The 25820-nt window shown below is 48.9% G+C and overlaps 2 protein-coding genes across 11 annotated transcripts in view; one reads left to right on the top strand and one right to left on the bottom strand.

The window, feature by feature from the left end:
- Positions 1-426, bottom strand: part of SUFU (SUFU negative regulator of hedgehog signaling) — a 134231-nt gene extending 133805 nt beyond the window's left edge. For 5 of the 6 annotated variants that reach the window (XM_015148000.3, XM_015148002.3, XM_028853493.2 and 2 more), the window contains exon 1: positions 54-426. In XM_015148000.3, the coding sequence (XP_015003486.1) occupies positions 54-235 (182 nt within the window). In that variant the 5' untranslated portion in view covers positions 236-426. 6 annotated transcript variants of the gene reach the window in all.
- Positions 427-1682: 1256 nt separating this feature from the next.
- Positions 1683-25231, top strand: ACTR1A (actin related protein 1A). Of its 5 annotated transcripts, none has more exons than XR_013397766.1 (11): positions 1683-1795; positions 13565-13629; positions 15300-15375; positions 16157-16282; positions 18702-18826; positions 20056-20272; positions 21324-21451; positions 22184-22436; positions 22539-22600; positions 23266-23306; positions 23479-25231. XR_013397766.1 is itself a non-coding variant. In XM_077945377.1 (11 exons), exons 1-11 carry the CDS (start codon positions 1748-1750, stop codon positions 23579-23581), a joined length of 1200 nt encoding a protein of 399 aa, XP_077801503.1. In that variant the 5' UTR covers positions 1683-1747; the 3' UTR covers positions 23582-25231.
- The last annotated feature ends 589 nt before the right edge of the window (positions 25232-25820 follow it).

Below are 25820 nucleotides of genomic sequence, written 5' to 3'. Positions count from 1 at the left end.
CTTTAACCCTTCCCAGCCCGCGCCTGTCCGTCTCCCCGCGGCCCAGAGCATACCAGTACTTGACGATAGCGGTAACCTGGAGCGGGTTCGGCTGGTCAGGGTAAAGGCGGCGGCACTCTCCGTAGATGGCGTGCAGTCCCGGGGGAAAGAGCGAAGCGAAGGCTGGAGGGGCAGTCGGGCCAGGGGCCGGGGGTGCGGTGGGGCCGGGGGCGCCGCTAGGCCGCAGCTCCGCCATCGGGGCGCGTAGGGCAGGCCCTGGGAGAACTGGAGAGGGCAAACGAGGGGGAGAGCACTGACGGGCCAGCGGGCGGACTCGGTGGGTGAGACTCCCCGAGGCGATGGGGGCTGCAGCGAGGTCCAGCTCCGCGCCTGCGCACGGCGCACTGTCCGCCCAGGCTGTCGCCGCCGCGGAGTCTGCCAGAGGGTGCCTCGGGGCGGCGGGGCGCTCAGGAAGGCGGGGCGCCGGCGCGCCCTATCCAAGCACCCATTGGCTAGTGTCTGTGCTAGTCACAGGCAGAGACGGCGTGACTTGACAATAGGCCCCTCCCCCCCGTGTTGGGAGTGTCCCAAGGCTCTTGGTCTCCCCCTAGTGTTAGGAGGAACCCAAGTTTAGAGATGCTGAGCACCCTCTGAGGTGCTAGGGTCCCACGAAAGCACCAAGAAGTGCGCCAACAAAGGATTTGTTACTGTTTTGCTGACGCGCTGCTAACTAGGATTTAAACATAAATCTGACAATGGATTGATTCATTAATCCATGGGGCGTTAATATTAATAGATTATAATAAATCTAATATTTTCTAGGGCTATTGACAAAAAGGTTCCTGCAATTTGAAGGGGGCTGGGGAAGAACATAATCCAAAGAAAAAAATGCACTGGGCTCATTTGAAAGCAGTGACACATAACCTCTCTTCACCTCCACTTTCTCAACCGTCAATGCCAATTCTAGCTCCTCATGAAAATTAAAGAGATACTAGAGCAGTTCCTGAAACCCTTAGATGATGTTTTAATGACCAAAAGATTACCTATAACAGTAGTTCCAATTGCCAATCCTCGGATCAATGTTAGCCTGTTATAAAGTTTACACCTATGCAGAAAAAAAGAAAACCCAAAAAGCAACAACAATGTACAGGTTTTTTCCTTAAAGCTAATTTTATGCAATTTAAATTGTTTTCCTATGTTGTAGGAATATGTCCTGTCGCGTACGTGTGTTAACATTTCCTTTTCGTTAGAGTGTGAGGTGCTAGGAGATGTTTATTAGTCTTATAGACCCAAATAAAAGCATGAGAACCTTATATTGTCTAAGGGAACGTTGTGGGGAGTGGCAGGACTGATCTGCAAAATCCAAACATCCATGAATTACGACCAATCCAAACCGAACTACAGACAAGTACTCAAGAAGACTATACACCTCAGTATGCACTGCGAACTCCTTCAAAGGGACTACAGATCCAGGCATGCAACATGACCATCAACCTGTGTCTCCCGCTGTTTAATCTAGGGAGACCACAAATCCCAGGGTACTGTGCATTGGAAATACGACTCCCAGTCTTAAATTAGGCGGGCAACAAAGCAACCTAGAGCGCTAACCCAGGCGCAAAGCATGCTGGGGATTGTAGTTTTTCAGAGGGGAGGTAGGGCAGCTCCCTCGCCTCCCTGAGCCGGCGGCTAGACTGCGCATGCGTGTCAGTGGCGCTAGCGGCGGACCCGGCTAGGCAGTTCCTTCCCCAGAAGGAGAGATTCCTCTGCCATGGAGTCCTACGATGTGATCGCCAACCAGCCTGTCGTGATCGACAACGTGAGTTGCGTCTTTCCCATTTGTAAGGGGACTTGGGCTCTCCTCCTAGAAAGGATCGCTTCCCGGGGTTCAGCCTGAGCCGCCGGCTCTTTGTCACTGGCCCGGCCTGTCAGGCGCGTTCAGCCACCGCCGCCTCCTTCCTCCCCTTATCATATAGGCCGAAGGCAAGGCGGCCAGCCAGCAAAAGTGGGATGGAGAACTCTGGAGTGGATAGAGGAAAGAGATAGTCCAAGCCGGTCCTTGGGCCCTTGGCTCTAGGGGCCTTAACCGCTGTGTGAGAGCCTGTTGCCCGCCCTCTCACCCTTTTCCGATCGCCCTATTGGCTGCTCTGGCTGTCCATCTTGGCCAGTGATCCCGCCTCTGGGCCTTGCCGGATGAGGCTAGGCCTCTGCGGTGATTGGCTCGCGCCCCTGCCGTTCTTCCTGGCCTCCATATTGTTTCCCCTCTTGAAGGGGCGGGGCTGTGCTCCAGGGCTGTGGGGATTGGCTTCCGGAACTCTGGGTGGTGGGGCCTAAAGGCGAGGGCCCGCCCGCGGGTGGAGAAAGGCTAAGTTTTCCTTCGGTCTCAGCAGGCGGGGAGGCTTGGTAGTGTGGATCTGGGTGGGGCCCGAGAATCTGGTGCCAGAAACTACTGTAGGATGTCAGCTATTACTGTGATTATAAATTACAAAGTTGATAAAGGTCGAGAAGAAAGGAGAGTGACAAAGCAAGCAGAGAGGTTGTCTTCCTCTTCGGAACGCCTAGTTCTTAGGGGAAAAAAATTACCAAACTTAATATTTGCCTGGCGCTGTAGCGCTTTCAGGGCGTTTTCACATACATTCGAGTTGGATCCTCACAAAAACTGGACGCATAGTTTAAAAGGAACTTTGATCCTCGTGTTACCGATGAGAAAACTGAAGCGCAAAGACGTAACGTGAGACCAAGGTCACATAGCAGAGGTGCCCTAAATCCAGTACTTTATCCGTCATCCCTTTTGCCAGCATCACCATGCAGAAGCATCAATAGTGACCAATAGAAAGAATCTAAATACTGCTCTTATTTTGGGGGGAAAGGAGAAAATTGTAAAACGACTGCATTTCTGCCTTCGATTCAAAGCTTTGATCCCACAGATTGATACCTTTCTGTGCCCCTGTAGGTCCCTCCATTGCAGTAAAACTATCCGTTCCCTCTGTCGTAAGCTGACTGTCAGATTCTCTTTGTTGATTCAGCTCTTGGGACCTTAGGCATATTACAGTGTTCTCGTTTAAGCTTCAGCTCTGTTAGGTAGATAGGAATTACTATCCCCAGTGTATGCAAGGATGTTAAATAACAGATTTCAAACCATCCAGCTTAGGAATTGAGCCAGTCATCAGACAGATGCAGTTCCAAGTTGCTCGCTTTTTCCAAGATATTTTTGTTATTTTCGTTAAATTTTCCTTCTCTTCAGGGGTATTTTGTTTTTATTATTTTGTTATTATTCCTCCTGGAAAGGGTCAGGATTGAGCTCAATGAGACACCTTTCTTTCTTTCTTTCTTTCTTTCTTTCTTTCTTTCTTTCTTTCTTTCTTTCTCTCTTCTTTCTTTCTTTCCCTCTTTTTTTGGAGACAGGGTCTCGCTCTGTTGCTGAGTCTGAAATGCAGTGGTGAGATCACAGCTCACTGCAGCCTCAACCTCCTGGGCTGAAGTGATCCTCCCCCTTCAGCCTCCGGAGTATCTGGGGCTGCAGGCACGCGCCACCACCCCTGGCTAATTTTTGTATTTTTTGTAGGAAGGGTTTCACCATGTTGGCCAGGCTGGTCTCAAATTCCTGGGCTGTTGCGATTCTCCCACCTTGGCCTCCCAAAGTGCTGGGATTACAGGCCTGAGCCACCGTGCCTGGCAGAGACACCTCTTTTTTTTGGTGTGGGGGGGTGGGTGGAGGGAACAGGATCTCGCTTTGTTACCCAGGTTGGAGTGCAATGATGCGATCTCAGCTCACTGCATCCTCCGCCTCCTGTTTCAAGAGATTCTCCAGCTTAGACTCCCAAGTAACTGGGATTACAGATGTGCACCACCACGGCTGGCTAATTTTTGTATTTTTAGTAGAGACGGGGTTTCACCATGTTGGCCAGACTTGTCCCAAACTCCTGACCTCAAATGATCCACCCGCCTCGGCCTCCCAAAGTGCTGGGATTACAGGCATGAGCCACTGTACCCAACCCAGATACCTAATTTTTTAGAGGATTCTTTTTGTCTCCCTCGCTAGACTATTAAATCCTTGTGGAAAAGGATGATATTCCCCCACAGGTTTAGTGGTGTTGGAAAAGAAAAAATTTAAGAAAGATGATATTTCTTTAGTCTCACTTCACCCACTTCTCTCCATACACACACAGTACCTAGGGTCTGGCACCTCTGTGTGCTCAATAAATGTTTTTTCATTGAATTGATGGGTGATTGGATGAATGACTTAATATCTCTATCAAAGTAACAAAGATATTCCTAAATAAAGAAAAGATGGGGAGTTTTCTCTAGTTAGTTACTGCAGATAATTGAGTAGGACTTTTTGTTCTTGATGTTGATTTTCAGAGAGCACTATGATTTCTGTCTTTAGCCAGGCTCTTTGTGCTTCTTCTGCCTTTTTCTTAGCTGTAAAAAGGAAAAATATATAGAAATTCAATTTCCTGTTTTCATCAGCAATGCAGAAGGAACAACCTGTCCATCCCACCAGCTCCTTTGCTTCCTGAATTACTAGGCAGGAGTTCCATCTCCAACAATTTTCTTTAATATCACTTACACTAATGCTTCTTAGTTTTTTTCTTTCTCTTTCCTGGTAGTATGTTTGGAAATGCATTACAGCAGTGATGCATTTTTAGTTTCAAGATTTAAAGAATCGACTTGTCTTTTTTTTTTTTTTCCCCTCTGGGAAAACATGTCCTTTATTATGCCAATAATTCTGCCAAAAGGTGAAGTAGGAGAAACTTAAGTCATTTTCCTATTAGTATTTGCTGAATATCTGCCACATTTTTAGATTTGGGGTCTCGGGTAGTTCTTGCTATTTGACATTTTCGGGGGTCATTTTGTTTTTATTATTTTCAAGATGGTAGATGTATAGGACACATTATTTGAAATATCTGAGACAACTTATTATATATAATGAGAATAATGTGTCACTAGCCATGTTAACTCCATAGCTTAACATGTTGCTACACTTTATTTATGAGCTAAGAAGAGTGTAATCAAAAGAATGCAGGAGAGAGAAAGCAGGGAAAGAACCCCATTAGGTTCACAGCCTTTCCCAATCATAAGACAATTGTGACCACTCCTTTCATCTTACTCTGGCATCAAGTCATTGCATCAGAATTTAATGAGGAAAATGGAGGAGCAGGTAGGTGTGTGCTTTAATGACAACAATAAAGTGATAGGTATTTTTTTTAAATCACCCAAGAAGCTTTATGATGATAGGTTTTTTTTGGGTTTTTTTGGGTTTTTTTTTTTTTTTGAGACGGAGTCTCGCCAGCCTGGGAGTGCACCCAGGCTCGAGTGCAGTGGCCGGATTTCCGCTCACTGCAACCTCCGCCTCCCGGGTTCACGCCATTCTCCTGCCTCAGCCTCCTGAGTAGCTGGGACTACAGGCGCCCACCACCTCGCCCGGCTAGTTTTTTGTATTTTTTAGTAGAGACGGGGTTTCACCATGTTAGCCAGGATGGTCTCGATCTCCTGACCTCGTGATCCGCCCGTCTCAGCCTCCCAAAGTTCTGGGATTACAGGCATGAGCCACCACGCCCGGCCGATGATAGGTATTTTTTAAACCTAAATATAAGTTATTTCTTCCCAAAGACATACCATAGAGAATAGGGTAAGATAAGAGCAGCTCCTAGGCCACATTTTGAGGACTACACTTTGATCAGAATACCATGTTTATTCTGAAACTCAAATCTTTGAAAGATCCAGGCCAAATGTGGTGGCTCACTCCTGTAATTCCAGCATTTTGGAAAGCCAAGGCTGGAAGATCGTTTGAGCCCAGGAATTGGAGACCAGCCTGGGCAACACAGTCAGACTTCATCTCTACTTAAAAAAAAAAAAAATTAGCCAGGCTTGCTTGATGGCATGCCCTTGTAGGAGGCTGAGATGGGAGGATCACTTGAGCCCAGGAGTTTGAGGCTGCAGTGAGCTCATGCACCTCACTCCAGCCTATTTTAAAAAACAAACAACCTCTAAGTTTACAGTTTTGCCTAAACCTAAAATGGATCAACATTCTTGTCAAACTTAAAACTGTCTTTGTGACTATATGGACCTAAATGCAGGATTTTCAGAAGTTCAACAATAAGCTAAGCATTTGTTTGTTTTGCTTTGGATGTTGTGCTGCTTCAGCCCCCTTAAAAAAAAAGACAAAAAAAAGAACAGAGAGACACTTTAAACATACAGAAAAATTCTGTGTGGTATATAACAAGCACCCAGGTAGCATGTGTCTACTACTCAGATTTAATAAATATTGACATGCTGCCGTATTTCCTTCAGTATTTTTTTTGCTTTAGTGTTCCCATCCACCTTCATGTTTTAAGGAAATAAAACATTACAGATATAATTGAAGACTCTTTGTACACTTCCACAACCCTATCTTTTTTTTTTTTTTTTTTTTTTTTGAGACAAGGTCTCACTCTGTTGCGCAGGTTGGAGTTCAGTGGCACAATCAAAGCTCACTGCAGCCTCAACTTGCCAAACTTAAGCAATCCTCCCACCTCAGCCTCCCAAGTAGCTGGGACTACAGCCATGTACCACCTGCTCGGCCTTTTTTTTTTTTTTTAATTTGTAGAAATGGGGTCTCCCTATGTTGCCCAGGATGATCTAGAACTCCTGGGCTGAAGCAGTCCTCCACCTCAGCTTCCCAAAGTGCTGGGATTACAGGCATAAGCCACTGTGCCTGGCAACCCTATCCTTTCTCTCTATTTTACAAATAACCCCCAAAACAACCATCATCATAAAATTGTCCTCCTTTTATACTCAGGAAGATAAGTCAGGAGAAAATTTTTTTTTAGAAATGAGGTCTCACTCTATCACCAAGGCTAGAGTGCAGTGCTGCAGTCCTAGCTCACTGCAGCCTCAAACTCCTGAGCTCAAGCAAACCTCCTGCCTCAGCCTCCCAAGTAGCTGGGAGTACAGGAGGAGCAAGCCACCATGCCTAGATCCATCCATGATTTTATGTACATATGCATTTAAGTTAGGCAGGGGAGTGTGCTGTTTGTGTTTTGAAAGTTTACTTAAGTGCTATCATCTTACTGTTACCTCTTTTTATTATAGCAATTTCAGACATACAAAAGGAGAAGGAATAGTGTAAGGAACATCCATATATCCCATCACCTAGCTGTAACAGTTATCAAACTCTTGGCCAATCTTTTCAACTACATTCCTGCCCATTTCCCTCTCCCACATTCTTTTTTTTTTTTTTTCTGAGATGAAGTCACTGTGTCTCCCAGGCTAGAGTGCAGTGATGCTCACCACAACTCCACCTCCCGGGCTCAAGCCATTCTCCTGCTTCAGCCTCCTGAGTAGCTGAGTAGCACGCACCATCATGCCCAGCTAATTTTTGTATTTTTAGTAGAGACGGGGTTTTGCCATGTTGGCCAGGCTGGTCTTGAACTCCTGGCCTCAAAGGATCCACCCGCCTCAGCCTCCCAAAGTGCTGGGATTATAGGCATGAGCCACCATGCCCAGCCCCACACTCATTTAAAAACATAATCAATATACTATTATCATGCCTAATTAGATTAACAAGAACCCCTTAATCTTATTAGTTATCTAGTCAATGTTCAGATTTCACTAATTGTCTCAAAAGAAATTTTTTTTTTTATAATTTGTCATCATCTTTTCTGATCCTACTAATGCTGATTCACTTAAGTTTTTAGGGACACTAGAATTAGCTGAGGAAATGAAGTCAATGTATTTATCTAACACTGTCACTTGCACTGTGATATTCAGGTTGTTGGTTGTACAGCTTCAGCAGGAATCCATCCCTAGCTTGACAGAAAAGGTGAAAAAGAGGTGACTTATAAAGATATTTTCACTGTTCAATTACATGTATTTTGCAAGCCAAGGATGTGTTTCACACTGAGCTAAGTCCTCTGAGGGTAAAAAAGAAATCAGATACTATGTGGAAGAAGAAATGTCACCAGTTAGTGGCTGGAAATGCCTAGAATAGGGATCTCAAACTCAATGCCTGCAGAGGCCAAGCAGGAATGGAAATATACTCAAAAGAGAAGAGAGAGAATAGCCTGAAAGGCACCTCTTCCAGACTGGGAAATCTGAAAGGTGCATTGAATTGAGCATTGCCTGACCAAAGTGTTAACTGCTTCTCATTTCTATCCAATTGTCCCCATGCAGGAATATGGACCTAGTGTTGCCAGATAGTCTGATTTTTAAAAATTTGTGTATTTATCGAAGTCAGGAGATCGAGACCATCCTGGCTAACACGGTGAAACCCCGTCTCTACTAAAAATACGAAAAAAATTAGCCAGGCGTGGTGGTGGGCGCCTGCAGTCCCAGCTACTCGGGAGGCTGAGGCAGGAGAATGGCATGAACTGGGGAGGCAGAGCTTGCAGTGAGCCAAGATCATTCCACTGCACTCCAGCCTGAGCGACAGAGCGAGACTCTGTCTCAAAATAAATAAATAAATAAATTGTATTTATTATTTTATTTTTTGAGACGGAGGTTCTCTCTGTCACCCAGGCTAAATTGCAGTGGTACAATCTCGGCTCACTACAACCTCCCCAACATGGGTTCAAGAGATTCTCCTGCCTCAGCCTCTGAGTAGCTGGGACTACAGGCCTATGCCACCATGTCCAGCTAATTTTTCCAGAGGGAGTCTCGCACTGTCGCCCAGGCTGGAGTGCAGTGGCGCAGTCTTGGCTCACTGCAAGCTCCGCCTCCTGGGTTCACGCCATTCTCCTGCCTCAGCCTCCCGAGTAGCTGGGACTACAGGCGCCCACCACCTTGACTGGCTAATTTTTTGTTTTTTAGTGGAGACGGGGTTTCACCGTGTTAGCCAGAATGGTCTCAGTCTCCTGACCTCGTGATCCACCCGCCTCGGCCTTCCAAAGTGCTGGGATTACAGGTGTGAGCCACTGCACCTGGCCTTTTTTTTTTTTTTTTTTTTTTAATTTTTTTTTTTTTTTTTTTGAGACGGAGTCTCGCTCTGTCGCCCAGGCTGGAGTGCAGTGGCCGGATCTCAGCTCACTGCAAGCTCCGCCTCCCGGGTTCACGCCATTCTCCTGCCTCAGCCTCCCGAGTAGCTGGGACTACAGGCGCCCACCACCTCGCCCGGCTAGTTTTTTGTATTTTTTTAGTAGAGACGGGGTTTCACCGTGTTAGCCAGGATGGTCTCGATCTCCCGACCTCGTGATCCGCCTGTCTCGGCCTCCCAAAGTGCTGGGATTACAGGCTTGAGCCACCGCGCCCGGCCGCGCCTGGCCTTATTTTAATTTTTTTGTATATATTTTTTGAGGCAGAGGCTCACGCTATCGCCCAGTCTGGAGTGCAGTGGTGAGATCATGGCTCACTGCAACCTTGACCTCTTGGGCTCAGTCTCCCAAGTAGCAGGGACCATGGACCCGCACCACCACGCCCGAGTAATTTTTAAATATTTTGTAGGCCAGGTATGGTGGCACATGCCTGTAATCCTAGAACTTTGGGAGGCCAAGGCGGGTGGATCACTTGAGATCAGGAGTTCGAGACCAGCCTGGCCAACACGGTGAAACCCTGTCTACACTGAAAATACAAAACTTAGCCGGGCTTGGGGGTGCATTCCTGTAATCCCAGCTACTCGGGAGGCTGAGACAGGAGAATCGCTTGAATCCAGGAGGCGGAGGTTGCAGTGAGCCGAGATTATGCCACTGCAGTCTAGCCTGGGTGACAGAGCCAGACTCCATCTCAAAACAAAAAATTAAATTAAATTAAAATAAATATTTTGTAGAGACGGGGTTTTGCCATGTTGCCCAGGCTGGTCTCTCGAACTCTTGGCCTCAAGCAACCCTCCCTCATCTGCCTTCCAAAGTGATGGGGTGACAGACGTGGGCCACTGTACCCAGCCATACTTTTTGTTTGGTTGGTTGGTTGGTTGGTTGGTTGGTTGGTTTTGAGATGGGGTCTTACTCTGTCATCCAGGCTGGAGTGCAGCAGTGCAATTACAGCTTGCTGCAGCCTTGACCTCCCAGACTCAAGTGATCCTCCGACCTCAGCCTCCTGAGTAGCTGGGACCACAGGCACATAACCACCATGCCCAGCTAATTTTTGTATTTTTTGTAGAGACAGGGTTTCGCCATGTTGTGCAGGCTGGTCTTGACATCACGGGCTCAGGCAATCTTCCTAGGCAAAATCACCATGCCTGGCCTTTTGGTATTTTTTGTAGTGATGGGGTTTCTCCATTTTGGCCAGGCTGCTCTCAAACTCCTGATCTCAAAGTGATCTGCTCGCCTCAGCCTTCCTAAGTGCTTGGATTATAGGCATGAGTCACCACACCCAGCTGAGACTACTCAAGAAGCCTCTACCAGGCATGTTCATTTGGCCTTGCCAGAGTGAATAACAAAGACAATGGCAGCTTATTTGCCAGGTACACAGTTCCTAGTTGTAAATACTCTTAAAGAAATGGACGTAACCCTTTTGTATGCTCTTTAGCAGAATTTGTATGGCTTGAGCAGAATCGAGGCAGCTCAGCTGCTCCTCATTCTCCACTGATTCTTCACCCTATGACTGACCTGGCAGGCCTGCTTTGGGGCTGCAAGGACACGCTGGGTCTGGTTCCACCTTGTGCATCACTCCCACTGCTGCTTTCCCCTTTCCTGAACCACCTCTGCCTGGGGCTTCTGTCATTTCAGCTGGTCATTCAGGTTCCATACTTTAGGTTCTATCTGCCAGTCATTTGCACTTGATTTTAATTTTACTCAGCCAGCATCCGTTGAGTACCCAGCAAATGCCAGATACTGCCGAAATGTACTTTACCCTTAAGGAACTTCGACTGAAAAGAGACGAAAGTGGAAACCTTACATTGTAATAGAAAGCAGAATGAAGTGCATGCCACCTCATGGTGCAGGTAATGGCAGTTTGCTGTAAAATAATAGGAAGATTCATTCCAATTGGGGATTTTTCTTCAGGAGGAAGGCGGTGATATTTGAACTGGGCCTTTTATACTCTGCTAGGAAGGACAGAGAAGATAAAATGAATCTGACTTCATAATCTGCCTATTTACCCAGACTCTAGTCCTTTTGCTAGTAAACTAAAAATCAAATACCCAGGAAAATCATCTCTTAAAAATATCCAGGGTCTGAAGGACAGATCTCATCCTCTCTTGTTTTTAACCTCTGCCAGGAGACCCAATTAGTCTGTTGGCGTCACCACACCCAGATGAAGGCAGTGAGCAATCATTGGAAGCCTGAGCAAACAAGTTCTAGGAGTTCCCTTCTTGCTTGTCCGTGCCTTGATCTCAGAGCCCTTGGGTTTGTAGGCAAGTTCCCCCTCCTTCCCAGTCTTTCAGCTCACTTGACAGCTGCACCTTTTCCAGGCTCCTTGTTGTACTGCCCAGACCAATGAGTTTGCACATTGTCTTCTGTTTTCACTCTCTTCTGTTGGCAAAGGTTCCTGCTCCCTTAGAGTACTGGCTGCCCTGCTCTCCTCTCATAGCACTTTCTCTGCCCTTCAACCACTTCTTTTTTTCTTTTTTTTTTTTTTTGAGATGGAGTCTCACTCTGTCTCCCTGGCTGGAATGCAGTGGTGCGATCTTGGCTCACTGCAACCTCCACCTCCCGGGTTCAAGTGATTCTACTGCCTCAGCCTCCCTGAGTAGCTGCGATTACAGACGTGTAGCACCACACCCGGCTAATTTTTGTATTTGTAGTAGAGACAGTGTTTCACCACGTTGTCCAGGCTGGTCTTGAACTCCCTGGCCTCATGTGATCTGCCCCACTTCGGCCTCCCACAGTGCTGGGATTACAGGCGTGAGCCACCATGCCCGGCTTCCTTTAACCACTTGCTTCCTTCACCAACCTCTGTCTTGCCAGAGGCAGGCACCAGATGGCCAGTCTCATTCCCCCTCTTCCTGCAGAAGAGTGGGAATAAGAGAAACAAGGAGGGAAGCAGGCATGTTGCTGGGAAGCCTTTGGTGCAGATAACCTTGGCTACTTAGCGTCTCCTGGTATGTTCAATGCTTGCAGAGTGGGGTCAGGAAATACCACACTCCACCCCAGGAGAGTGGTCAACAGGCAGCAGGAAAAGGCTTGCCCCAGCTACAGGTGCAGCTGCAAACCATGTTGGGTTAGAAAGGCGAGGATATCAGGTGTGGTGGTAGAAGAGTTAAGAAGAGGAGGCCGGGTGTGGTGGCATGCCTGTAATCCCAGCACTTTGGGAGGCCGAGGCAGGAGGATCACAAGGTCAGGAGTTCGAGACCAGCCTGACCAACATGGTGAAACCCCGTCTCCACTAAAAATACAAAAATTAGCCGGGCATGGTGGCATGCACCTGTAATCCCAGCTACTTAGGAGGCTGAGGCAGGAGAAACGCTTGAACCCAGCCGGCAGAGGTTGCAGTGAGCCGAGATTGTGCCACCGTACTCCAGCCTGGGTGACAGACCGAGACTCTGTCTCAAAAAAAAAAAAAACACGGAAGAGGACAGGGTGTATCTACAAGCAATATTAAGCCTTGACATCTGTCCTGCACAGGGTTGGTCTCTGTGTCTAGTCAATGTTTACATTGATTGGGCCCTGGGTGGTACCTGAGATGCTGGGAGAACTTAGATTCTTTTCTGGACAGCTCACTCAACATACCAAGTATTGGAGCAGCAGGACTGTGGTTCTCTTCTATTCTCAGACGAGGCTTTTCTTTACCATCAGGAGACCAAGGAGTAAAAGGAAAGCATAGTTACAAACAAAACAACAACAAAAATCTCCCAAAGCATAGTGCTGTGCCCCTGCAATAAGAACCAGACAGCACGTGTTCCATGGGAGTCCGTTTCAAGCATGACAGTGCTCATGGTGGTGTCTGTCACAGAGGCCCTGGAAGCTGGGAGAGTTCAGGCCTGAGCCAGGAATGTAGGTTAAAAGCGCCCCTCGGTGGTGTAACAAGGAGTCACGTGCTTTTCCCACCTTAAGTTCCTGAACTTGGCTCCTTTGATGCTTCTAGGTACTTTCTTCTTTCCCCAGGTTTTCTATCTTTTTCTTCCCTTTATTACTAGTATTTTTAATTCCCAAAGCAAAACATGTTCAATGTAGAAAAGTCAGAGACTACAGAAAAATCACACAATATGGTTTAGTATACAGTGAGAATCCTCCTCGCTATCCTATTTCTACTTCCCTTTTTTTGGTGTGCATTCACTTTTTTCTAGGTTCAAATAAATGTATATATTATATACAAATATTAGGTTTTTTGTTTTTTGGGGTTTTTTTTCCCTGTGAGACAGAGTCTCACTCTGTCACCCAGGCTGGAGTGCAGTGGCACAATCTTGGCTCACTGGAACCTCTGCCTCCCAGGTTCAAGCGATTCTCCCACCTGAGCCTCCCAAGTAGCTGGAACTACAGGTGCATGCCAACACACCCGGCTAATTTTTGTATTTTTACTAGAGACAGGGTTTCACCACGGTGGCTAGGCTGGTCTCAAACTCCTGACCTCAAGTGATCTGCCTACCTCTGCCTCCCAAAGTGTTGAGATTACAACTGTGAACCACTGCGCCTGGCCACTTTCTTTTCTTAAATAAAAATCGCACCATATAATGTATTTTTCCTCTTTTATTTGTGATAGTTCTGACTCCTCATTCTCTCTCCTCTTTCCTCAGGGATCCGGTGTGATTAAAGCTGGTTTTGCTGGTGATCAGATCCCCAAATACTGCTTTCCAAACTAGTAAGTCATTCTGTAGCTTAGACGTTTTGGAGGTTCATCAGCTTTGTTATAGGTCCAGCCTTATGAGGGAGAGGAGCTGGGTTTGGAGTCAATAAAGGAAAACAGTTGTCTACATGGTGCAATTTGAGAGGCACAGATCAGAGGCCTCTTTTTAAAAATCCAATTTTATCTGTTGCTAAAAAATTTTATCATTGGTAACTCATTGCTTTGGATGATTGCCTCTTTGTGGAGCCCTCCTTTTAAAATTCTCCTATCACCCAGGCTGGGGATTAACATTTAACCCATCTACCATCTTTTTTTTGAGATGGAGTCTCGCTCTGTTGCCCAGGCTGGAGTGCAGTGGCACAATCTCGGCTCACTGCAAGCTCCGCCTCCTGGGTTCACGCCGTTCTCCTGCCCCAGCCTCCCGAGTAGCTGGGACTGCAGGTGCCCGCCACCATGCCTGGCTAATTTTTTTGTATTTTTAGTAGAGATGGGATTTCACCGTGTTAGCCAGGATGGTCTTAATCTCCTGACCTTGTGATCTGCCTACCTCAGCCTCCCAAAGTGCTGGGATTACAGCCCTTCTACCATCTTAATGAGGAGTTTCTCAGAACTTTCCTCCTAAGGGAGAGAGACTGCAGGCAGGAGAAGAACACAGAGGCTTACAGGAAGGGCTTAAAGGGGGAGGGAAAGGAAGAGGCTATCTGTCCGATCTGAAGCATCACAGTTTTTTTTTGTTTTTTGAGACAGAGTCTCATTCTGTAGCCCAGGCTGGAGTGCAGTGGCGCGATCTCGGCTCACTGCAACTTCTGCCTTGTAGGTTCAAGTGATTCTCGTGCCTCAGTCCCCCAAGTAGCTGGGATTACAGGCATGTGCCATCACTCCCAGCTAATGTTGCCCAGGCTGGTCTCAAACTCTTTTTTTTTTTTTTTTTTTTTGGAGATGGAGTCTCACTCTGTCACCCAGGCTGAAGTGCAGTGGCACAATCTTGGCTCACTGCAAGCTCCGACTCCCGGGTTCACACCATTCTTCTGCCTCAACCGACTCCCGCCACTGCACCCTGCTAATTTTTTGTATTTTTAGTTGAGACAGGGTTTCACCGTGTTAGCCAGGATGGTCTCGATCTCCTGACCTCATGATCCGCCTGCCTCGGCCTCCCAAAGTGCTGGGATTACAGGCGTGAGCCACCACACCCGGCCGGTCTCAAACTCTTGACCTCAAATGATCCACCTGCCTTGGCCTCCCAAAGTGCTGGGATTATAGGTGTGAGCAACCGAGCCCAGCCCAGCATCACAGTTTTACATAGAGATCCTGGGAAGGGGACTAAGGACACTAAAATGTTTTGAGTTAATCACTCCTTTAGAAATTCTCATTTCCTCATCTTTCTTGGTCTGTACATACACTGGAGAAAGAAAAGAACTAAAGGTATTGAATACTCTAAAAATGTGTTTTCATAATTTATAATAAATATAATAAAATATGAAATAATATATAAATAATATAATACATCTTCATTTTAGAAATTGTGGAAAATACAGAAAAGTATAAAGAAGAAAATCAAAATCAACTGTGACCTCACTCCTGGAAGATAATCTCAGTAGAATTTGAGTGTGTGTGTTCATCTATATATCCTTCCTGTATTCTGTCATGAAATGAAAAATGATGGTCCTCTTCACTATCTTTCCTAGTGTCGGCCGACCCAAGCATGTTCGTGTCATGGCAGGAGCCCTTGAAGGTGACATCTTCATTGGTCCCAAAGCCGAGGTAATTCCCAGGCCTACAGAACAAGCCTCAAGCCAGCAGAGGACCTTCATTATTCACCACATGGAACGTGTCCCAACATTTGGACACAACCAGAAGTAAAAGGGGCAACTTTCTCTTAAAATCTCCCTTTTGATTCTCTCATCCTAGGTCTAGTGGTTTATTTTTCCCAGGAATAGCCTGTGGTCTTGGAGAAGAAATACCTGGGACCTCACTTTGGGAAACACTGAGACCAGTCTAGAAAACAGGGCTGTTGTCTTCTGCATTCTGTCACTGCCTTGTCAGTGATCAAATTGTTAGTTATTTTTTTCACAAACAATATTCAGTGGGGAGATCCTGGCTGGGGTACCCTAGGGATGAGTTAATTCATACAGCTTTGGCAGAGCCCTCATGCAGCCTCTCGTAAGCAGAACAGCAGAATCGCTGTTGCCATCCTTGGCTTCAAGTACTGAGGCCCAGAGGTGGGAGCCAGGAGATTGTGTCCTGGAACCAGGCACTGAGGAAGGTGCCTTCTGCCACTTGCCCTAGAGGCACCTGAGGGGCCATGGAAATGCAGAAGCCCCCTGCTTTGCCGGCTTCTCGGGAATGAGGGCAGTTTGCAGCAAACAGTATATAGACCTGGAGAATGAGTGCCTACCCTTAGCCCTGGGCAAGGACAGCAGGGTGGGAGCTCAGGAAGCTAAGGCTTCTTTGCGAGGGATTCAGCTTGCACTGCTCAGTCTTGGGAGAGCAGCGTCCTGGGCAGAGCCTGACTGCAGCTGCAAGTCCTGTTCTCTTTTCCCAGGAGCACCGAGGGCTGCTCTCAATCCGCTATCCCATGGAGCATGGCATCGTCAAGGACTGGAACGACATGGAACGCATCTGGCAATATGTCTATTCTAAGGACCAGCTGCAGACTTTCTCAGAGGAGGTGAGGATCCTGTGTGTAGGGCACTCCTATAGGGTATGCAAAGCTGTATGAAACTCCTACCCTAAGAGATGATGAGGAGGATGATGATCACTGCCAAGAGTACTGGAGCCATTTGCTTTTCAGGCATATTCAGATTTAATCTTTTTTTTTTTTTTTTTTTTTTTTGAGATGGAGTCTTGCTCTGTCTCCCAGGCTGGAGTGCAGTGGCGCGATCTCCGCTCACTGCAAGCTCCGTTGCCTCCCAGGTTCACGCCAGTCTCCTGCCTCAGCCTCCTGAGAAGCTGGGACTACAGGCGCCCGCCACCTCGCCTGGCTAATTTTTTGTATTTTTAGTAGAGAGGGGGCTTCACCATGTTCGCCAGGATGGTCTCGATCTCCTGACCTCGTGCCCGCCTCGGCCTCCCAAAGTACTGGGATTACAGGCATGAGCCACCGCGCCCGGCCAGATTTAATCTTAACACCATTCCTATGAGATATAGGTAGTATTATCTCATTTTACAAACAAGGGAACAAATTCAGAAGAGCCAAGTTGTATTTCCAAGGTCACCTAGTGAACAAAGGGTAGAGATGGGATTCAAACCTATGTCTTTTAGAATTCAGAGCCTGTGCTCATTAACTTCTTTTGCCCAGACTGGAGTGCAATAGCTCACTGTAGCCTCGACTTCCTGGGCTCAAGTAATCCTCCCATCTCAGCCCCACCCCCTGCACCATGCCCAGCTAATTTGTGTGTGTGTGTGTGTGTGGTGGGGTTTTGCTCTTGTTGCCCAGGCTGGAGTACAACGGCGTGATCTAGGCTCACTGCAACCTCCGCCTCCCGGATTCAAATGATTCTCCTGCTTCAGCCGCCCAAGTAGCTGGGATTACAGCATAAGCCATGGCACCTGGCCAATTTTGTATTTTTTGTAGAGACAAGGTTTTGCCATGTTGCCCAGGCTGGTCTCGAACTCCTGGGTTCAGGCAATCTGTCCACCTCCACCTCTCAAAATGCTGGGATTACAGGCGTGAGCCACTGTGTACAGCCTGTGCTTGTTAACTTGTGAGGAAGTAACTCTCCATTCAAAAATGCAAAGGGAGGCCGGTCGCTGTGGCTCACACCTATAATCCCAGCACTTTGGGTGGATCTCTTGAGCTCAGGAGTTCGAGACAAACTTGGGCAGCATGGCGAAACACCATCTGTACTAAAAATACGAAAAAATAATAGCCCGGTGTAATCATGCATGCCTATAGTCCCAACTACTTGGAATGCTGAGGTGGAAGGACTGCTTGATCCTGGGGGTGCTGAGTTTGTAGTAAGCCAAGATCGCACCACTGAACTCCCAGCCTGGTTACAGAGTGAGACCCTGTCTCAAAAAAAAAAAAAAATGCAGAGAGGTGCAGACTAGGTGTATCAATTTCCAGGTGCAGGTGGGATGTTTTCAGTTTTGTTTTTTGTTTGTTTGTTTGTTTGCTTGCTTTTTTGAGATGGAGTTTCACTCTTGTTACCCAGGCTAGAGTACAATGGCACGGTCTTGGCTCACCGCAACATCCGCCTCCTGGGTTCAAGCGATTCTCCTGCCTCAGCCTTCCTGAGTAGCTGGGATTACAGGCATGCACCACCATGCCTGGCTAATTTTGTATTTTTAGTAGAGACGGGGTTTCTCCATGTTGGTCAAGCTGGTCTCTCTCGAACTCCCGACCTCAGATGATCTGCCCGCCTCGGCCTCCCAAAGTGCTGGGATTACAGACGTGAGCCACCGTGCCTGGCTGTTTTCAGACAGTTTTTTTAAAGCAGTGGTCCCTAACCTTTTTGGCACCAGGGACTAGTTTCTTGGAAGACAATTTTTCCATGGGGGTGGGGGCTTGGGGTAGCCAGATGGTTTCGGGATGAAACTGTTCCACCTCTGATAATCAGGCATTCGATTCTCATAAGGAGTGCCCAACCTAGATCCCTCACATGCGCAGTTCACAGTAGGGTTCATACTCCTATGAGAATCTAGTGCCTCTGATGACCTGACAGGAGGTGGAGTTCAGACAGCAGGGCTCACTTACCTGCCACTCACCTCCTGCTGTGCGGCCTGGTTCCTAACAGGTCACAGACTGGTACTGGTCTGCGGCAGGAATTTAGAGTTTCACAAAATCTTCTTGACAGTTGGAGATATGCAGTAGACACAGGGGCCTGTATAACAATCTTGGAGGACAAAGAGGGGAGTTGGGGGGCACAGCTGAGGACAGAATGAAATTTTAAAGGGGGCATTAACTTGAAAAGTTGAGAAACCTACTTGGGTAGGGATAGGTGACAGGCACAGCTTGCCTTTTTTTGGAGGGAGGCTGACAGAAGTCCCCAGGCTCTCAAAACAGCAAGGCAGGGTCTTCTCCCCCAAGACTAATGAAGATGGAAATCTGTCCTTGGCCTCATTGTCTCCCGGGCTCCTTTCACCAGCATCCTGTGCTCCTGACTGAGGCGCCTTTAAACCCACGCAAAAACCGGGAACGAGCTGCCGAAGTTTTCTTCGAGACCTTCAATGTGCCCGCTCTTTTCATCTCCATGCAAGCTGTACTCAGCCTGTGAGTAGCAGCTGGCTAGCCCGGCCCCTGCGGGGAAAGCAGTCCTTTGGCACAGCTGAGGCTGACTCCCCTCTGGGATGGTTCAGAGTAACTTGAGCCCCCTCTGCTAGGGAAAGGTTAAAGATGGTAGGAAAGAGAGAGAGGCTTTTGCTGAAACTGAGCACTTAGGCTTCGTAGTTGAAAGCAAAGAAGGATATGTGGCTGCTATTAACCATATGCCAGTGTTAGGACTCCTAGTGGGTTTGGTGCCCAAGGCCTTGGCTGGGCCTGCTGAGGCAGCCACATGCTGCAGCAGCTCTTCCCGGAGGCCCCTGTAATGTGTCCGCTTATTATTCAGTATTTACTGTGGCCGGCTGCTCCGCCAGGCTGCTGAGACAACCATGATCCGAATGCCACCACAGTCCTTGTTCCCATCCCCCATGGCTCCTGTCACACTCCTACCCCACCTCATACCAGGATGAGGTCTACGGCAGAGATAATCCATGAGTGACCTACACATGGGATTTATTTGACCCCATTAACAAATCGTGAGCCAGCATTTAAAAATCAAGAGCTATCCCATCAAAATCTAAATTTTTGGCTTCTCTGAAACAATGGGAAGATCTGGGAATGCCGGGCACACATTCCCACAGGGCAAAAATCAGCTAGAGCTAAAGAGCGGCTGCCACTTGAGATGGGGCTGGCAAACCCACCCTCCCCACAGCGCGCCCATGCTCTGTTGGCCTCCCCGCCCTGAGCAGGGGGTCAGTTGCCTCACTTGCCTTTTTTTGGAAGGAGGCTGACAAAGGTCCCCAGGCTCTCAAACCAGTAAGGCAGGGTCTTCTCCTGCCTTCATTTTTTATGGAAGTGAAAAATATTCTTATTTTTCTTTACTCTTACTTTTCCTGCCTGGCCCCTGTTGGCATTTGAGGGTTTTTGCCTTTTGTCTAGAGAGTTAAAACTGGCCCTAGGCTGGGTCTCTGAAGCAGCTGAAGGCCAGGCCATCTCAGACAGGAAGGCCTGCTCTTCTGGGTGCAGGGAGGGAACTTGGAGAAGCTCAGCTCCTTCCGTTCAGGTATTTCATGGCTTGTTCCAACACCCGGGCTTCCTTAGTACCCAGTCCATTCTACAGCCCCTGGAGAGAGGCAGGCCCAAGCTTTAGTTTAGCTGACATTGAACTCTAAAAAGAAGTGTATTTCTTCCCAGCGTGAGGAGGCAGTGCTGAGTGACGATTTGCCCCTTTGCTTCAGTTATGCCACAGGCAGGACTACAGGTGTGGTGCTGGATTCTGGGGATGGTGTCACCCATGCTGTGCCCATCTATGAGGGCTTTGCCATGCCCCACTCCATCATGCGCATCGACATCGCGGGCCGGGACGTCTCTCGCTTCCTGCGCCTCTACCTGCGTAAGGAGGGCTACGACTTCCACTCATCCTCTGAGTTTGAGATTGTCAAGGCCATAAAAGAAGTAAGTGCTGCCCCCTGGGCCTAGGGATGGAGTGGGGGTTGGGAGCATAGCATCCAAGACCTTGGTCACCTGCCAGTAAAGCCAGGCAAAGCACCTACCTGAGGGTCCCTGGTGAGGCCCTGTTCTTTCCAGCCAGGTCTCCCCCACTTCACACTGACAGATTCGCCTTCCTGACGTGCTGCCATCTTATTGGGGGAAAGAGAGCTGCTTCCATTTCTTCAATTGGGTGATGGCTACATAGAGGCTCAGCATGTTTTTTGTACCTAATATGCAAATTACATAGGGTTTTGTTTTGTTTCGTTTTGTTTTGTTTCTGAGATGGAGTCTCACTCTGTCACCCAGGCTGCAGTACAATGGTACGATCTCGGCTCACTGTAACTTCCGCCTCCCGGGTTCAAGTAATTCTCCTGCCTCAGCCTCCCGAGTGACTGGGATTACAGGTGCCTGCCACCACACCCCACTAATTTTTGTATTTTTAGCAGAGACGAGGTTTCACCATGTTGATCAGGCTGGTCTCGAACTCCTGACCACAAGTGATCTGCCTGCCTCAGCCTCCCAAAGTACTGAAATTATAGGCATGAGCTACCGTGCCCAGTCCTGGTTTTTTTATTTTTATTTTTTAACATCCTTGAAGAAGTCATAATACATTTAAAACATTTGTCTTTGTAAGTAAAAAGAACCCTCCTGCCACCTGTGGCTATAGGGAAACCTCTGAGCTGAGGAGGACCAGAACCATATGAGTGGTAGAAGGAGAAAGATGCCTGGGCCTGGTCTGAACTTAGGTTGTGGTCTCAGACCTAGGATCCAGAGGCCAAGTTTCCAAGCTTGCCCACCAGGAAGGTGGAGCAGATAAGAACTCGTATGCTAAATGCCACCCAGTGAAGGCCAACAGAGACCTCCCTGCCCCTGCTTCTGGGCAGCAGCTATAGTGACCACTGGGGCCATCACAGTGTGTAGACAGGTTTGTGCAGCAGCACATTCCTCCCCTGGGCCTTTGACCGGGTGTGCACCAGGTTTCCTGCCAGCCTGACTGTCTTGCTTGGTTCTGCAGAGAGCCTGCTACCTATCCATAAACCCCCAGAAGGATGAGACGCTAGAGACAGAGAAGGCTCAGTACTACCTGCCTGATGGCAGCACCATTGAGGTAGGTGGCCTGCCTTCTTTCTTCGGTCCCCTTAGGTCCACAGAAGCTCTGGGCCCAAACAGAATTCCCCATGAAGGTCTGGAGTCTGGCAGGCCAGTCCCTTTACACCAAGTTTGTCCAGCCCCTGGCCCATGGGCTGCATGTGTCCCAGGATGGCTTGCAGTAAGGCCCAACACAAATTGGTAAACTTTCTTAAAACATTATGAGATTTTTTTTTTTTTTTGCAATTTTTTTTTTTTTAGCTCAGCAGCTATCATTAGTGTTAGTGTATTTTATGTGTGACCCAAGACAATTCTTCTTCCATTGTGGCCCAGGGAAGCCAAAAGATTGGACACCCCAGCTTTACACCCTCTGTCTGGAGCAGCAGAGCTCCTGAGCATGAATGGCCCTGTCTCCTGCAGAGGAGGCAGCAGGAACCTTGCTCCCTCCCGCTAGAGGGGAGGAAGCTGCTAAGGGATTGTCCCACATCAGTATGAGATTAGGAAGTGGGATGGTTAGTGCTATCCTTCACCACACCTGGGCGCAGTGTAGGGTGAGTTACCACTCCTTTGAACCCCCATTGCTAGGAAGACGTTTCCATGAGTAAATAAATCCATGAATTGATGCCAAAGACCTCTTGGCTGGAAAATGCCAGAGCAAGAATGAAATATAGGAGCCTCCCCTCACTAGTTTCCAGGAGCCCTATCTTTGTTCCTTTAAGCTCTTAACATGTAGAGTCTGTCTTGAGCCTGGACTTCATAGCCACCTAGTTACTAAGTGATGTGCAGAGGGGCCTCTTCCATTCCCACTCCCAAAGGGACCTTGGTCCCAGCTCCAACATCTTCAGCTGGTCCTCCTACCTACAGATTGGTCCTTCCCGATTCCGGGCCCCTGAGCTGCTCTTCAGGCCAGATTTAATTGGAGAGGAGAGTGAAGGCATCCACGAGGTCCTGGTGTTCGCCATCCAGAAGTCAGACATGGACCTGCGACGCACGCTTTTCTCCAACATCGTCCTCTCAGGAGGCTCTACCCTGTTCAAAGGTTGGTCTTTTCTCTTGGAGCCCTTGCCCTGGAAGTGTTCGGCTCCTGCTGGCTCCAGGCACCCCGAGAATTGACTTGAAGTTCTCCTCTTTGCCTGTTCAGGTTTTGGTGACAGGCTACTGAGTGAAGTGAAGAAACTAGCTCCAAAAGATGTGAAGATCAGGGTAGGAGCATGGTGGGGCCTGGCCTGGGTGGAATTGGGCTTCCATGGACAGAGTCCCACCTGGTGTAGCTTCCCTCTAGCTTTGCCCAAGCTCTTTAGGCAGCCATGGCTCTACAGGCAGCACCAGGTTCCCAGCCTGTACACTGACCCTGAGGTCTAGGTCTGCCACAGGGAGGCTGAGTTCTCATTCTCCCTCTTCACGCCAAAGGAAGGCAGTTCTAATACCCAGATGAGGCAGGGTACTAGGTAGAGGGCCCCCTGCATGATCTTTCAGGGAAACTATAATCTTTAGAGGAGACTGACTTAATGTTGCTGTGCTGCCTGCCCAGGTGGCTACCCTGTCACACAGTCTGACACCTTAGTGACAGGTGAAGGGGGTTGGCTGTCTGAGGAGAGTAGGGATCCTAAAGAAAGGAGTACAGTTCCTACCACGGAGTCTGCTTCTCCCTGGCTGCCCAATAGCCCCAGCTTCCCTGGGACCTGTGGGGACTGGAAACCTGCTTCCCCAGATGAGTGGGAGGCTGGCCACAGTGCCCTCCAGAGAGGCCAGAGCTTCAGGCTTGTGTGAAATGTATCCCCCGCCATGGGCAGAAGGAGAAGCGTTGTAGGGAAAGGGAGTGGGAGGACTGGAAGTCTCAGATTTCTCTTTCCCCGCCCCCTTTGCAGATATCTGCACCTCAGGAGAGACTGTATTCCACGTGGATTGGGTGAGTAGCTCTTCTGGGAGTAAGAACGGAACAGGAAGTGATGGCACCGATAACCCCTCAGCACCCCATCCCTCTAAAGAAAAGCCTCATTTGGTTTGGCCCCAGGGGACTGGTAGGCTCCACACACACCCACTTCTCTCTCACACGGTTCCTCTGGGTTTCCTCCCTCCAGGGGCTCCATCCTTGCCTCCCTGGACACCTTTAAGAAGATGTGGGTCTCCAAGAAGGAATATGAGGAAGACGGTGCCCGATCCATCCACAGAAAAACCTTCTAATGTTGGGACATCATCTTCACCTCTCTCTGAAGTTAACTCCACTTTAAAACTCGCTTTCTTGAGTCGGAGTGTTTGCGAGGAACTGCCTGTGTGTGTGAGTGCGTGTGTGGATATGAGTGTGTGCGCACATGCGAGTGCCGTGTGGCCCAGGGACCCTAGGCCCAGAAAGGACGATGAACTACGCGCGATGGTGACAGCCTGAGGCCTGGGGTTGACCGCTAACTGGCTCCTGACAGGGAAGAGCGCTGGCAAAGGCTGTGCTCCCTCCTCAGGTGGCCTCTGGCTGGCTGTGGGGGACTCCGTTTACTACCACAGGGAGACAGAGGGAGGTAACCTATCCCCTGGGAGACCTTGCTGCTGCCCATCCTTGGCTGGGCTGGCCCCACTCTCACACCCACCCCCAGGGTGCCCTGAGGCCCCAGGCAGCTGCTGCCTCCCCTTGCTGGTCACTCCACTATCGATGCCTCCTGACTGCACACTGAGGACTGGGGCTGGGGTTGAGGTCTGTCTGGTTTTGTTGCCATTTTGGTTTGGGAGGCTAGAAAAGCACCCGAAGAGCTATTACGGAGACTGGATCTAGGAGAGAGCAGGAGGCCCTTGTGTTCACCAGGGAACAGGACCACACCGGCCACTGGAGGAGGGCAGGAGCAGTCCTCCCTCTGAATGGCTGCAGAGTTTATGTTCCCAGCCCAGTCCCCTTTTGGGGACCTTGGGAGAGTTTAAGGCACCTGCTGGTTCCAGGTCCTCGCTTTCCATCCGTTCTTGTTGCAATGCCATCTTCAAACAGTTTTATTTATTGAAGTGTTTGTTCAGTTAGGGGCTGGAGAGAGGGAGCTCGCTGCCTCCTGCCTTGCTACACTAATGTTTACAGCACCTAAGCTTAGCCTCCAGGGTCCCATCTCTCCCAGCTGATGGTGAGCTGACAGTGTCCACAGGTTGCAGGACCATTTGAGATTGGAAGCTACATTCAAAGACACTCCCACCAGGCTCTTTCTCCCTTTTCCTCTTGCTCACTGCCCTGGAATCAACAGGCTGGTTACTGGTTAGATTTTTCTGAAACAGGAGGTAAAATTTTTCTTTGGCAGAGGCCCCTAAGCAAGGGAGGGGTGTTGGAGAGCCAGTGCCCTTAAGACTGGAGAAAGCTGCAATTTACCAAGTTGCCTTTTGCCACTGTAGCTGACCAGGGGACTAGGTTGTAGAGGTGGGAAGGCCCCCGCTGGGCTGATCTTGTGCCATTCTTGACCGTGGACCTGCTTGGTTGAGGGAGAGGGCCAGACCAGAGTGCCAGGAGCTAATGGAGCGAGGCCTGACCCCTAGAAGTGGTCCAAAGGCCTTCAGCCTAGATGGTGCAAAGTTGGTGCCAGCCTGTCTTCACCGGCACCCTCACCTGTGACACCAAGACCCATCCCAATCCCAGTCTTCACACAGTATTCTCCCCCACACCATCCTATGACCAAAGGCCCCTGCCAGGTGTGGGCCGCAGCAGCAGGTATGTGTGAAAGCAATGTAGCGCCCCGCGGACTGCAGTGCGCTTAACCAACTCACCTCCCTTCTCTTAGCCCAAGCCTGTCCCTCGCACAGCCTCGCACAAACTACATTGCCTGGTGGGGCCCAGTGTACTGAAATAAAGTCGTTCCGATAGACACATCAGCTGGGCCTGTTATCTGTCTGTCACCAGGGCCAAGTGGGAAGACGAAGAGTAGCAGGCCCTGAATCTGAGGTGGTGACTGGGCCTGATCCATCCTCTAGAGGGCATCGTTGCACCAGCCAGCCTTGTCCAGGACATAGCCCAAGTCCCAGCCTGTCAGTTGGATGCGGAGCAAAGGGTGATCACACCACAGCCTAAGTTCAAAAACAGAAAGAAGGTCCCACTCGTGTGTACACTCTAGCCCATGGGTGAGACTCAACTCCAGATGACAGGAGTGGCTCTCAACATCCCTGAAATCAAAGATTCTCAAAACTGTCACATGAATAAGAAGGCCAGGGACTTGGCCCGGCATGGTGGCTCACACCACGCCTGTAATCCCAGCACTTTGGGAGGCCAAGGCAGGTGGATCACGAGGTCAGGAGTTCAAGACCAGCCTGGCTAAGATGGTGAAACCCCGTCTTTACTAAAAACTACAAAAATTAGCTGGGCACAGTGGCAGGCGCCTGTAACCCCAGCTACTCAGGAGGCTGAGGCAGGAGAATCACTTGAACCCGGGCGGTGGAGGTTACAGTGAGCCAAGATTGCACCACT

This window comes from Macaca mulatta, chromosome 9, assembly GCF_049350105.2.
Source record: "Macaca mulatta isolate MMU2019108-1 chromosome 9, T2T-MMU8v2.0, whole genome shotgun sequence".
NCBI lineage: Eukaryota > Metazoa > Chordata > Mammalia > Primates > Cercopithecidae > Macaca > Macaca mulatta.
This window is presented reverse-complemented; position numbering and strand designations above follow the sequence as displayed.

Bases quoted from the DNA above. Each gene is read 5' to 3' on its own strand.
- ACTR1A (XM_077945377.1), top strand. From the start codon at position 1,748: ATGGAGTCCTACGATGTGATCGCCAACCAGCCTGTCGTGATCGACAAC. The intron at 18,827-20,055 runs GTGAGTAGCAGC...CCTTTGCTTCAG, and splicing joins ATGCAAGCTGTACTCAGCCT to TTATGCCACAGGCAGGACTA. The intron at 23,307-23,478 runs GTGAGTAGCTCT...TCCTCCCTCCAG, and splicing joins CTGTATTCCACGTGGATTGG to GGGCTCCATCCTTGCCTCCC.